At 59.7% G+C, this 13,901-nt stretch overlaps 1 protein-coding gene across 1 annotated transcript in view; it reads left to right on the forward strand.

The window, feature by feature from the left end:
• LOC136995262 (cyclin-dependent kinase 16-like) overlaps window positions 1–10,813 on the forward strand; it is a 30,493-nt gene extending 19,680 nt beyond the window's left edge. The window contains exons 9-15 of the mRNA XM_067315126.1: window positions 1,116–1,395; window positions 4,824–4,929; window positions 6,795–6,837; window positions 7,453–7,543; window positions 8,354–8,431; window positions 9,251–9,299; window positions 10,651–10,813. Of these exons, the coding sequence (XP_067171227.1) occupies window positions 1,116–1,395; window positions 4,824–4,929; window positions 6,795–6,837; window positions 7,453–7,543; window positions 8,354–8,431; window positions 9,251–9,288 (636 nt within the window). The 3' untranslated portion in view covers window positions 9,289–9,299; window positions 10,651–10,813. The remainder of the gene's footprint in view (window positions 1–1,115; window positions 1,396–4,823; window positions 4,930–6,794; window positions 6,838–7,452; window positions 7,544–8,353; window positions 8,432–9,250; window positions 9,300–10,650) is intronic.
• The last annotated feature ends 3,088 nt before the right edge of the window (window positions 10,814–13,901 follow it).

Raw genomic sequence — 13,901 nt, forward strand, 5'->3', positions numbered from 1 at the left:
GAGGGTCTCGCACGAGGGTCTCGGGGGGGTCGCGGGGGGGGTAAAGGGACACGGGGGGGGTCCCAAAACGCCCGGGGGGGCCCCACGGGCGACCCCGATCCGTCCCCGAGCGCCCTGAGCTCGGTCCCCGACGCGTCTCGCACGAGGGTCTCGCACGAGGGTCTCGGGGGGGTCCCGGGGGGGGGGAAAGGGACACGGGGGGGGTCCCAAAACGCCCGGGGGGGCCCCACGGGCGACCCCGATCCGTCCCCGAGCGCCCCGAGCTCGGTCCCCGGCGCGTCTCGCACGAGGGTCTCGCACGAGGGTTTTGGGGGGGTCCCGGGGGGGTCGTGGGGGGTCGTGGGGACACGGGGGGGGTCCCAAAACGCCCGGGGGGGCCCCACGGGGGACCCCGATCCGTCCCCCAGCGCCCCGAGCTCGGTCCCCGGCGCGTCTCGCACGAGGGTCTCGCACGAGGGTCTCGCACGAGGGTTTTGGGGGGGTCGCGGGGGGGGGAAAGGGACACGGGGGGGGTCCCAAAACGCCCGGGGGGGCCCCACGGGCGACCCCGATCCGTCCCCGAGCGCCCCGAGCTCGGTCCCCGGCGCCTCTCGCACGAGGGTCTCGCACGAGGGTCTCGCACGAGGGTTTCGGGGGGGTCCCAGGGGGGGGAAAGGGACACGGGGGGGGTCCCAAAACCCCCGGGGGGGCCCCACGGGCGACCCCGATCTGTCCCCGAGCGCCCCGAGCTCGGTCCCCGGCGCCTCTCGCACGAGGGTCTCGCACGAGGGTTTCGGGGGGGTCGCGGGGGGGGGGGAAAGGGACACGGGGGGGGGTCCCAAAACGCCCGGGGGGGCCCCACGGGCGACCCCGATCTGTCCCCGAGCGCCCCGAGCTCGGTCCCCGGCGCCTCTCGCACGAGGGTCTCGCACGAGGGTCTCGCACGAGGGTTCCGGGGGGGTCGCGGGGGGGGGAAAGGGACACGGGGGGGGTCCCAAAACGCCCGGGGGGGCCCCACGGGGGGACCCCGATCCGTCCCCGAGCGCCCCGAGCTCGGTCCCCGATCCGTCTCGCACGAGGGTCTCGCACGAGGGTCTCGCACGAGGGTTTCGGGGGGGGTCGCGGGGGGGGTAAAGGGACACGGGGGGGTAAAGGGACACGGGGGGGGTCCCAAAACGCCCGGGGGGGCCCCACGGGGGACCCCAAACCCTTCGTTACCCCCCCGAGCTCGGTCCCCGGCGCCTCTCGCACGAGGGTCTCGCACGAGGGGGTGTTTTTTTTGGGGGGGGGGGTCCCCCGTGGGGGGGGGGACGCGCAGGGGCGTGGGCTGCATCTTCTACGAGATGTCCACGGGGCGGCCGCTCTTCCCCGGCTCCACCGTCGAGGAGCAGCTGCACTTCATCTTCCGCCTCCTCGGTAACGGGGGGGGTTTTGGGGTGAATTTAGGCGGTTTTGGGCAAATCCGGGCGGTTTTGGGGCGGTTTCAGGGGGGGATTTGGGGGGGTTTTTTGGGGAAAAGAGGGGCGATGGGGGAAATCGGGCTGCGCTTCATCTTCTGCCTCTTCGGTACGGGGAGGTTTGGGGGCAAATTTGGGCATTTTTGGGGCAAATTTGGGTGGAAACGGGGTGTTTTGGGGTGTTTTGGGGCGATTTGGGGCGTTTTGGGGGGGTTTTGGGGGGGGATTCGGGGGGATTTTGGGGGAAAAGAGGGGCGATGGGGGGGGAAATCGGGCTGTGCTTCATCTTCCGCCTCCTCGGTAACGGGGGGTTTTGGGGCAAATTTGGGCATTTTAGGGGCAAATTTGGGTGGAAACGGGGTGTTTTGGGGTGTTTTGGGGCGATTTGGGGCCTTTTGGGGTGTTTTGGGGGGGGGATTCAGGGGGATTTTTGGGGGGAAAAGAGGGGCGATGGGGGGGAATCGGGCTGCACTTCATCTTCCGCCTCCTCGGTACGGAGAGGTTTTGGGGCAAATTTGGGCATTTTGGGGTAAATTTGGGTGGAAATGGGGCATTTTGGGGTGTTTTGGGGCGATTTGGGGCGTTTTGGGGGGTTTCGGGGGGGATTTGGGGGGATTTTGGGGAAAAGAGGGGCGATGGGGGGGGAATCGGGCTGCGCTTCATCTTCCACCTCGGTATGGGGCGTTTTGGGCAAATTTGGGCGATTTTGGGCAAATTTGGGTGTTTTGGGGGCGTTTTGGGGTGTTTTGGGGTGTTGGGGGGGATTTGGGGGGGTCTCGGGGGTGAATTTGGGGGGATTTTTGGGGAAAAGTGGGTTGATGGAGGGGGGGAATCAGGGCAGCTGCGCTTCATCTTCCACCTTGGTACGGGGTGTTTTGGGGCAAATTTGGGCGTTTTGGGGCAAATTTGGGCATTTTTGGGGCGATTTGGGGTGTTTTGGGGTGTTTTTGGGGGTGTTTCGGAGGGATTTGGGGGGTCTCGGGGGTGAATTCGGGGGATTTTTGGGGGGGAAAAGAGGGGCGATGGGGGGGGAATCAGGGCAGCTGCGCTTCATCTTCTGCCTCCACAGTACAGGGCGTTTTTGGGGCAAATTTGGGCGTTTTTGGGGCAAATTTGGGTGTTTTGGGGGAAAATTTGGGCGTTTTGGGGGCGTTTTGGGGGGGGATTCAGGGGGATTTTTGGGGGGAAAAGAGGGGCGATGGGGGGGAATCGGGCTGCACTTCATCTTCCGCCTCCTCGGTACAGGGAGGTTTTGGGGCAAATTTGGGCGTTTTGGGGTAAATTTGGGTGGAAACGGGGCATTTTGGGGCGATTTGGGGCGTTTTGGGGGGGATTCAGGGGGATTTTCGGGGGGAAAAGAGGGGCGATGGGGGGGGAATCGGGCTGCACTTCATCTTCCGCCTCCTCGGTACGGAGAGGTTTTGGGGCAAATTTGGGCGTTTTGGGGTAAATTTGGGTGGAAACGGGGCATTTTGGGGCGATTTGGGGCATTTTGGGGGGGGTTCGGGGGGGATTCGGGGATTTTTGGGGGGAAAAGAGGGGCGATGGGGGGGGAATCGGGCTGCGCTTCATCTTCTGCTTCCTCAGTATGGGGAGTTTGGGGCAAATTTGGGCGTTTTGGGGCAAATTTGGGTATTTTGGGGCGATTTGGGGTGTTTTGGGGGGGTCTTGGGGGGGATTCGGGGGATTTTGGGGGAAAAGAGGGGCGATGTGGGGGGAATCGGGGCAGCTGCGCTTCATCTTCCGCCTCCTCGGTACGGGGTGTTTTGGGGCAAATTTGGGCATTTTGGGGCAAATTTGGGTGGAAACGGGGTGTTTTGGGGTGTTTTGGGGTGTTTTGAGGTGTTGCGGGGGGGTTGGGGGGGTCTCGGGGGGGATTTGGGGGGATTTTGGGGGAAAAGAGGGGCGATGGGAGGGAATCGGGGCAGCTGCGCTTCATCTTCCGCTTGCTTGGTATGGGGAGGTTTTGGGGCAAATTTGGGTGGTTTGGGGCAAATTTGGGCATTTTGGGGTGTTGCAGGGGTCTTTTGGGGTGTTTGGGGGTATTTGGGGATGGTTTTGGGCGTGTTTTGGGGTGTTTCGGGGGTGTTTTGAGGTGTTTTGGGGGTATTTTGGGATGATTCAGGGGTCTTTTGGGGTGTTCAGGGGTGTTTGGGGATGGTTCTAGGGTGTTTTGGGGTATTTCAGGGGATTTGGGGTATTTTGGGATGATTCGGGGGTTTTTTCGGGTGTCATTTGGGGTGTTCAGGGGCGTTTGGGGATGGTTCTAGGGTGTTTTGGGGTGTTTCAGGGGGTTTGGGGATGGTTCTAGGGTGTTTTGAGGCGTTTTGAGGTGTTTTGGGGGTATTTTGGGATGATTCGGGGGTGTTTCAGGGGTGTTTGGGGGTATTTTGGGATGGTTCTGGGGTATTTTGGGATGGTTCCGGGGGTGTTTTGGGGTCTTTGGGGGTGTTTTGGGGTGTTTCAGGATGTTTTGGGGGTTTTTAGGGATGGTCCCGGGATATTTTGGGATGGTTTCAGGGGTGTTTTGGGGTCTTTGAGGGTGTTTCAAGGGGTTTGGGGGTATTTTGGGATGGTTCCGGGGTATTTTGGGCTGGTTTCAGGGGTGTTTTGAGGTGTTTTGGGGGTATTTTGGGATGATTCGGGGTGTTTCAGGGGTCTTTTGGGGTGTTCGGGGGTATTTTGGGATGGTTTTTGGGGTTTTTGGGGGTGTTTCAGGGGATTTGGGAGTCTTTTGGGATGATTTGGGGGTTTTTCAGGGGTCTTTTGGGGTGTTTGGGGTATTTAGGGATGGTTCCAGGGTATTTTGGGATGGTTTCTGGGGTGTTTTGGGGTCTTTGGGGGTGTTTTAGGGGGGTTGGGGTATTTAGGGATGGTTTCAGGGGTGTTTTAGGGTGTTTCGGGGGTGTTTTGAGGTGTTTTGGGGGTATTTTGGGATGATTCGGGGGTGTTTCAGGGGTCTTTTGGGGTGTTTGGGGGTATTTTGGGATGGTTCTGGGGTGTTTCAGGCTGTTCCGGGGGTCTTTTGGGTCTTTTGGGGTATTTACGGGTGGTTCTGGGGTATTTTGGGATGGTTTCGGGGGTCTTTTGGGGTGTTCGGGGGTATTTAGGGATGGTTCCGGGGTATTTTGGGATGGTTTTGGGGGTGTTTTGGGGTCTTTGGGGTGTTCGGGGGTGTTCTGGGATGGTTTGGGGGTGTTTGGGGGTATTTCGGGGTGTTTGGGGGGGTATTTTGGCCTGGTTTGGGGGTATTTGGTGGGGGTTTGGGAGGTTCCGGGGTATTTGGGGATGGTTTGGGGGGTATTTTGGGGCGTCGCCGGGGGTCCTGGTGGGGGGGGGGACATTTTGGGGACCCCCCACCCCACACCCCGCTGACGGCCCCGGCAGGGACGCCCACGGAGGAGACGTGGCCGGGCATCCAGGGCAACGAGGAGTTTCGGGCTCACAAATACCCCCTGTACCGCCCTGAGGGGCTGCTGCGCCACGCGCCCCGGTGAGCCCCCCCCCCAAACCCCCCCCCAGGGCCGATTTGCCCCCTAGAAAGGTTTATTTCCCCCGAAGAGGGAGGTTGGGGGGGCTATTTGCCCCATAGAAGGGTTTATTTGCCCCATAAGAGGGTAATTAGGGGGGATATTTGCCCCAAAGAAGGTGGTTGGGGGGCTATTTGCCCATAGAAGGGTTTATCTGTCCCATAAGAGCATAATTAGGGGTAATGATTGCCCCAAAGAGAGTTTATTTGCCCCAAAGAGGGTGGTTGGGGGTCTATTTGCCCCATAGAAGAGCTTATCTGCCCCATAAGAGGGTAATTAGGGGGAATAATTGCCCCAAACAGGGAGGTTGGGGGGGTATTTGCCCCATAGAAGAGCTTATCTGCCCCATAAGAGAGTAATTAGGGGGGATATTTGCCCCCCAAAGAGTTTATTTGCCCCAAAAAGCTTGGTTGGGGGGGTATTTGCCCCATAGAAGGGTTTATCTGCCCCATAAGAGGGCAATTAGGGGAAATATTTGCCCCAAAGAGAGTTTATTTGCCCCAAAGAGGATCGTTGGGGGGGTATTTGCCCCATAGAAAGGTTTATCTGCTCTGTAAGAGGGTAATTAGGGGTAATAATTGCCCCAAAGAAAGTTTATTTGCCCCAAAGAGGGAGATTGGGGGATATTTGCCCCATAGAAGGGTTTATCTGCCCCATAAGAGGGTAATTAGGGGGGATATTTGCCCCCAAAAGAGTTTATTTGCCCCAAAGAGGGAGGTTGGGGGGCTATTTGCCCCATAGAAAGGTTTATCTGCCCCATAAGAGGGTAATTAGGGGTAATGATTGCCCCAAGGAGAGTTTATTTGCCCCAAAGAGGGTGGTTGGGGGGTATTTGCCCCATAGAAGAGCTTATTTGCCCCGTAAAAGGGTAATTAGGGGGGATATTTGCCCCAAAGAGGGAGGTTGGGGGGGTATTTGCCCCATAGAATGGTTTACTGCTCCAGAAGAGGGTAATTAGGGGGGATATTTGCCCCAAAGAGGGTGGTTGGGGTGGTAGTTGCCCCATAGAAGAGCTTATCTGCCCCATAAGAGGATAATTAGGAGGGATATTTGCCCCAAAGAGAGTTTATTTGCCCCAAACAGGGTGGTTGGGGGCTATTTGCCCCATAGAAGAGCTTATCTGCCCCATAAGAGAGTAATTAGGGGGAATAATTGCCCCAAACAGGGAGGTTGGGGGGGTATTTGCCCCATAGAAAGGCTTATCTGCCCTATAAGAGGGTAATTAGGGGGAATAATTGCCCCAAAGAGAGTTTATTTGCCCCAAAGAGGGTAGTTGGGGGAGTATTTGCCCCATAGATGGGCTTATCTGCCCCATAAGAGGGTGATTAGGGAGAATAATTGCCCCAAAGAGAGTTTATTTGCCCCCGAAAGGGTGGTTGGGGGGGTATTTGCCCCATAGAAGGGTTTATTTGCCCCATAAGAGGGTAACTAGGGGGGATATTTGCCCCAAAGAAGGTGGTTGGGGGGGTATTTGCCCCATAGAAAGGTTTATCTTCCCCATAAGAGGATAATTGGGGGGAATATTTGCCCCAAAGAGAGTTTATTTGCCCCAAAGAGGGAGGTTGGGGGAGTATTTGCCCCATGGAAGGGTTTATCTGCCCCATAAGAGGGTAATTAGGGGGATATTTGCCCTGGGGGGTGGATATTTGCCCTGGGGGGTGGATATTTGCCCCATGGGGGGGTTATTTGCCCCATGGGGGGCATTTGAAGGGGGTATTTGCCCTATAGGGGGTTTGTTTGTCCCCTGGGGGGGGTAGTTGCCCCATGGGGGGGGGTATTTGGGGGGCTTTTGCCCCCCCCCACGCTGATTCTCCCCCCCCTCCCCCAGGCTGGACAACGACGGCGCCGACCTGCTGGGGAAGCTGCTGCAGGTGAGGGGGGGGCGGGGCCCGGGGGAGCCACGCCCCTCCGGGGGCGGGGCACCCCCCCTGCCAATCAAGGGCTGCTGCCAGGGACTGACCCCCTCCTGCCTCCCCCCCCCCCCCGCAGGCAGGGCACCTCCCCTCTCTGTGGGTGGAGCCTGCCCGGGCCCCTCCCCCAGGTGGGCGGAGCCCTGCTAAGCCCATCCCCCCCACCGTGTGGGCGGAGCCTTTCCAGGCCCCTCTCCCTGTGGGTGAAGCCCCATGGGGCCCCACCTCGAGGTGGGCAGAGCCCTGCTAAGCCCCGCCCCCCACGAGCAGAGCCCCGCCCAGCACCACCTTATAAGGGTGGAGCCCCAGGATGCCCCACCCCAAGTGGGCGGAGCCCCAACCGAGCCCCACCCAACACCTTCCTACAGGGGCGGAGCCCCGTGAAGCCCCACCCCAGGTGGGCGGAGCCCCACCAAGCCCCACCCCCCACGAACAGAACCCCACCCAGCCTCTTCCTATGGGGCGGAACTTCCTGTGGGAGGAGGGGGGGAAGGTGGGAGGGGCGGGGGCAGGGAGGGAGGGGGCGTGGCCATCGGAGGCCCCGCCCTCACGCCGGCGGGGGTGGGGCGGGGCTAGTTCGAGGGGCGGCGGCGCATCTCGGCGGCGGAGGCCATGCGCCACCCCTTCTTCGCCAGCCTGGGCCCCCGCGTCGCCTCCCTGCCCGACAGTGAGTGGGCGGGGCTTCCCGCGGGGGGGAGGGGCCTCCTCGGGAGGGCGGGGCTTACCCAGGGTGGGCGGGGTTTGCCCGGGAGGGGTGGGGGTTCCCCTGCAGAAGGGCCCCATTGGGGGTGTTGGGGGGCTCGGGGGCGGGGCTAAAGCCTTGGGGCGTGGTCTAGGAGGGGCGGGGTCATGGGGGCGGGGCTGCTTGGGGGTGGGGCCATTCCCCGGGGAGGGGCTCATTGGAGCAGGGAGAGAGTAGGGCTGGAGGGGGTGGGGCTAGGGATGGGGCGGGGGCTGGTGGTGCACAGAGGGGCGGGGCTTCCCCCGGGGGGGCGGGGCCGCGGGGAGGGCGGGGCTTCCCCAGGGGTGGGGCAGGGCTTGCTGAAAGTGCTGGGGCTGCTTTTGGGTGGGGGGGGCGGCTCTAAGCGGGGGGCGGAGCTAAGGCTCGGGCGGGGCCTGCGGGAGGGGGCGGGGTCACACGCGGAGGGGCGGGGGCTTACCTATGGGCGGGGCTTCCAGGAGGGGGCGGGGCCTCCAAGACAGAGGGGAACCAAGGTGGGAACTGGGGCTGCTCTTTGCTTGGGGGGTGGGGGGTGGAGCTAAGACCTGGGGGCGGGGCCAAGGTGGGGGCGTGGCTCACCAAAGGGGCGGGGCCTATGGGGGCGGGGCCTCTTGGCAGAGCTGCCTTTAGGGAAGCAGGGTGGGGTTGGGGGTGGGTTGAAGGGTGTGTGTGTGTGGGGGGGTGGGGCTGGCACAGGCCCCGCCCCCCGCCAGGCCCCGCCCCCCTGACGGCCTGGCCCCGCCCCCCCTCCGCCAGCCACCTCCATCTTTGCCCTTAAGGAGATCCAGCTGCAGAAGGAGACGGGGCTGCGCTCGGCCTCGCTGCCCGACCCCGGTGAGCCCCCCCCCCCAAAAAAAAGGGGGGTCCCGGGGGGGTCCCCAAAATGACGTCACCCCCCTCGGGGCACCCCCAAACCCGGGGACCCCCCCCAAACCCGGGGACCCCCCCAAAACCTGGGGAACCCACCCAAAACCTGAGGAAACGCCCCCAAAATGGGGTGACCCCGAAGTCGGGGACCCCCCGGGACACCCCAAAACCCGGGGACACCCCCAAAACCCAGAACCCCCCCAAAATCTGGAAAAATGCCCCAAAATGGGGTCACCCCGAAGTTGGGGACCCCCCGGGACACCCCAAAACCCGGGGAGACCCCCCCAAACCCACAGACACCCCCAAAACCTGAGGAAACGCCCCCAAAATGGGGTCACCCCGAAGTTGGGGACCCCCCGGGACACCCCAAAACCTTGTGACCCCCCAAAACCCAGAGACACCCCCAAAACCTGGGGAAACGCCCCCAAAATGGGGTGACCCCAAAGTCGAGGACCCCCCCGGGACACCCCAAAACCTGGGGACCCCCCAAAACCCAGAGACACGCCCAAAACCTGGAAAAAATGCCCCAAAATGGGGTGACCCCAAAGTCGGGGACCCCCCGGGACACCCCAAAACCTGGGGACCCCCCAAAACCCAGAGACACCCCCAAAACCTGAGGAAACGCCCCCAAAATGGGGTGACCCCGAAGTTGAGGACCCCCTGGGACCCCCCAAAACCGGGGTCCCCCCCAGGAGACCCCTAAAGTGACCCCAAAGCCGGGGACCCCCCCCAGGAACCCCCAAATTTTGGGGGACCCCCCTTGACCCCCCCTTTTTTTCCCTGCAGGCGCCGCCGCATTTCGGGTGCTCGACACCGAATTTTAGCTCCGGGCCAGGTAGGGACCCCCCAAAAAGGGGGTTTTTCACCCCAAAAATAGGGATTTTCACCCCAAAATGGGTTTTTTTCCCCCCAAAAAATGGGGATTTTCACCCCAAAATGGGGATTCCCACCCCAAACCGGGCATTTTTAGCACCAAAAATGGGGAATCTATTCCCAAAAACGGTGATTCTACCCCCAAAAAAGACGATTCCCACCCCAAAATGGGGATTCTACCCTAAAAAAGGGATTTCTACCCCCAAAACGGGGATTTCCGCTGCCAAAAATGGGGATTCTCACCCGAAAATGGCGATTTCTACCCTAAAACGGGGATTTCCACCCCAAAAATGGGCATTTTACCCTCAAAAATTGGGATTTCCATTCCCAGAAATAGGGATTCTACCCCAAAAATGGGGATTTCTACCACAAAAACCAGGGATTTCTACCGCCAAAAAGGAGGATTCCCACCCCAAAATTGGGATTTCCACTCCCAAAAATGGGGATTCTGCCCCCCAAAAGGGGTTTCGAATCACCAAAAATGGGGATTCTACCCCCAAAATGGGGATCAACCCCCAAAAATGGGTTTTCTACCCCCAAAATGGGGATTTGTACCACCCAAAATGGGGGGGTTCCACCCCAAAAATGGAGATTCCCACCCAAAAATTAGAATTTTACCCTAAAAACAGGGATTTCTACTCCCCAAAATAGGGATTCCCACCCAAAAATGGGGATTCCTGCCCCCAAAATGGGGAGTCCTGCCCCAAAAACGGGGATTCTACCCCCAAAATTGAGTTTCCCACCCAAAAATGGCGATTTCCCCCTCCCAAAAATTGTAATTCCTATGGAAAAAAAGAGGAATTCCTACCCAAAAAATGGAGATTTCCCCCCCCAAAATACAACCCCCCCCCAAAACACCGGGAAAATAGAGAATTCTTTAGAAAAGACCCCAAAAATGGGGGGTTTTCCCCCAAAAAAGGGGCTACGCCACAAAATGGGGGGACCCCCAAAATGGGTGATTTTGGGGTGTCATTTCGGGGGGGTAATTTGGGGGTTCGGGATTTTGGGGGGGTGATTTTGGGGTGTCATTTCGGGGGGGTTATTTTGGGGGGGTGATTTGGGGGTGTCATTTTGGGGGGCTCATTTTGGGGGGGCCGTTTCAGGGGTGCGATTTCGGGGGGCTCGTTCGGGCAGGGTGAATCTGGGGCGCCTTATTTGGGGGGGGCTGTTTCGGGGGGGTCATTTTGGGGGGGCTCCTTATGGGGGGGTATTTAGGGGTGCGATTTGGGGGGGCTCTTTTAGGGGGGCTGTTTGGGGGGGGTCGATTTCGGGGTCCCCCCCCCCCTTAACCCCCCCCCTTCCTCTCCCCGCAGCCCTCGGAGCGTCCCTGAGGCCCGGCCTGCTGCTGCGCCCCCCCCCCCACACCGCCGCCGCCCCCCCAAAATTTTGGGGGGGGGGGGTCCCCAAACTGTAACCGCCCCCTTCCATAAACGACCCCCCCCCCCCGGAAGAGCCACGGACGGATTTGGGGGGGGGGGACAGGAAAAACCACCCTCGTTCCGGGCCGCTTGGGGACCGAACCCCCCCTAATTTTTAGGGGAGACTCGTTTTGGGGGGGGGTGAGACCCCCCCAAATTCGGGGCGCCCCCCCCGCCCCCCCCCATGTAACCCCCCCCCCAATTCAACTCTTCGAGTTCTATTTTTTCAAGGCGATAGTCTAAAGAAGAGCATCTATGCTGGGGGAGGGGGGGCGGGGCTTAGCGGGGAGGGGGGCGGGGCCTGGCGGCGGGGGGGAAGGCGGGGCTCTGGGCTTAACTCCGAGGTTACTCGCTCCTTGCTCCGGGGTTACTCGGGCCTTAATCCGCCCCCTCCATTGCACCGGGGGGCAGTTGTGGGGTGTTACTCCACCCCCCACGCCGTAGTTGCTCCTCCCCCTTACTCCGACGTTACTCGCTCCTTACTCCGGGGTTACTCGGGGCCTTAATCGGGGGTGATTGGGCCTCCCCCCTGCACCGTGGGTCAGTCCTGGGGTGGTACTCACCATCCCTACTCCGTAGGTACTCCACTCCGTTACTCCAGTGTTACTTGCTCCTTACTCCAGGCTTGCTCCAGGGTTACTCGGGCCTTAATCCGGGTGGTTTGGCCTCCCCTCTGCACCGTGGGTCAGTCCTGGGGTGTTACTCCGCATTCCTACTCTGTAGTTACTCCTCCCTCTTACTCCAACGTTACTTACCCCTTACTCCAGGCTTACTCTGGGGTTACTCGGGCCTTAATCCGGGGTGATTTGGCCTCCCCTCTGCACTGTGGGTCAGTCCTGGGGGTGTTACTCCGCATTCCTACTCTGTAGTTACTCCTCTCTCTTACTCCAGTATTACTTGCTCTTTACTCCAGGCTTACTCTGGGGTTACTCGGGCCTTAATCCGGGTGGTTTGGCCTCCCCCTTGCACCGTGGGTCAGTCCTGGGGTGTTACTCCGCATTCCTACTCTGTAGTTACTCCTCTCTCTTACTCCAGTATTACTTGCTCTTTACTCCAGGCTTACTCTGGGGTTACTCGGGCCTTAATCCGGGTGGTTTGGCCTCCCCCTTGCACCGTGGGTCAGTCCTGTGGGTGTTACTCCGCATTCCTACTCTGTAGTTACTCCTCTCTCTTACTCCAGTATTACTCACTCTTTACTCCAGGCTTACTCTGGGGTTACTCGGGCCTTAATCCGGGTGGTTTGGCCTCCCCCTTGCACCGTGGGTCAGTCCTGGGGGTGTTACTCCGCATTCCTACTCTGTAGTTACTCCTCCCTCTTACTCCAACGTTACTTACCCCTTACTCCAGGCTTACCCCGGGGTTACTCAGGCCTTAATCCAGGGTGATTTGGCCTCCCCCCTGCACTGTGGGTCAGTCCTGGGGTGTTACCCTACATCCCTACTCCATAGATACTCCTCTCCCTTACTCTGTTACTCGCTCCTTATTCCAGGTTTGCTCCAGGGTTACTCAGGCCTTACCCTGGCTTTAGCCCAAGGTTACTCAGGCCTTAATTCGGGGTGATTTGGTCTCCCCCCTGCACCATGGGTCAGTCCTGGGGTGTTACTTCACACCCCCCCTCTGTAGATACTCTTCCTCCTTACTCCAATGTTACTCGTTCCTTACCCCAGGCTTACTCCGGGGTTGCTCGGGCCTTACTCTGGATTTAGTCCGAGGTTACTCAGGCCTTGCTCTGGGGCGATTTGGCCTCCCCCCTGCACTGTGGGTCCTGGGGTGATACTCCGCACCCCCACTCGTAGGTACTCATTTCCCTTATGTTACTCGCTCCTTACTCCGAGTTTACTCCAGGGTTACTCAGGCCTTACCCTGGGTTTAGTTTGAGGTTACTCAGACTTAATCCAGGGTGATTTGGCCGCCCCCCTGCACCGTGGGTCAGTCCTGGGGTGTTACTCCGCACCCCCCCCTGTAGTTACTCCTCCCCCTTACTCCAGCATTACTTGCTCTTTACTCCGGGTTTACTCCAGGGTTATTCAGGCCTTACTCTAGGCTTACTCTGGGGTTACTCAGGCCTTTGTTCAGGGTGATTGGGCCTCCCCCTTGCACCGTGGGTCAGTCCTGGGGTGTCACTCTGCACCCCTACTCCGTAGGTACTCCTCCTTACTCCCAGGTTATTCACTTGTTATTCCAGGTTTACTCCAGGGTTACTCGGACGTTGCTCTGGGGCCTCCCTTGGAGTCCTGAGGCCGGGGGGGTTGTTACTCTGCATCCCTGCTCTGTACTCAATCACCCCCTTACTCTGAGGTTACTCAGACCTTGCTCCAGGGTTGCTCGGGCCTTACTCCAGGGTGATTTGCCCCCCTTGCACCGTGGGTCCGTCCTGGGTGTTACTCCACACCCACATCCCATAGTTACTCACCCCTTACTCTGAGGTTACTCAGATGTTACTCCAGGGTTGCTCCATGCTTGCTCAGGGGCATTTAACAGGTATTATTGCCCCAGAGTCGGTTACTCCGGGGATACTCGCTCCTTTTTCTGTTTGCCTCTTCCTCCCACATTACTCCTCGCTTTACGCCTTACTCCTCCTCTTCCTCACCCTCCTCTTGCCCCTCTCCAGGCTTACTCTGAGGTTACTCAGCCGTTACTACCTGCTTTCCTCTGGCTTTTGTGGCTGTTACTCTGAGGTTGCTCAGCCCTTGCTCCGGGGTCCCTCGCCTTACTCCGGGGTCTCCATTACTCCAGGCTCCCCCCTTATTCCAAGGTTACTCGGCCGCTACTCTGAGCTCAGACCTCCCACCCCCGTTACTGCCCCCCCAGGCCCCAGAGGTTACTCACGCCTTACCCCGACGTTACTCTCTACCCTGAGGTTGCTCCTGGTTTACTCCAGGCTTACTTCGGGCTTATGCCCAGGTTACTCCTGGTTTGCCCCAAGTTACTCACACTTTACCCCGACGTCCCTCCCCGTTTACTCTGAGGATACTCACACTTCACCCCAAGGTCAGTCACACGATGTCTCCTGGTTTGCTCCGGGGTTACTCCCGGGTTACCCACACTTTACTCTGAGGTCACTCTGGGTTTACTGTGAGGTCACTGGCACTTTGCTCCAAAATTACTCACATTTTACTCCAAGATTACTCAGACTCCAAGATCAC

This window comes from Apteryx mantelli, chromosome 42 (genome assembly GCF_036417845.1).
Source record: "Apteryx mantelli isolate bAptMan1 chromosome 42, bAptMan1.hap1, whole genome shotgun sequence".
NCBI lineage: Eukaryota > Metazoa > Chordata > Aves > Apterygiformes > Apterygidae > Apteryx > Apteryx mantelli.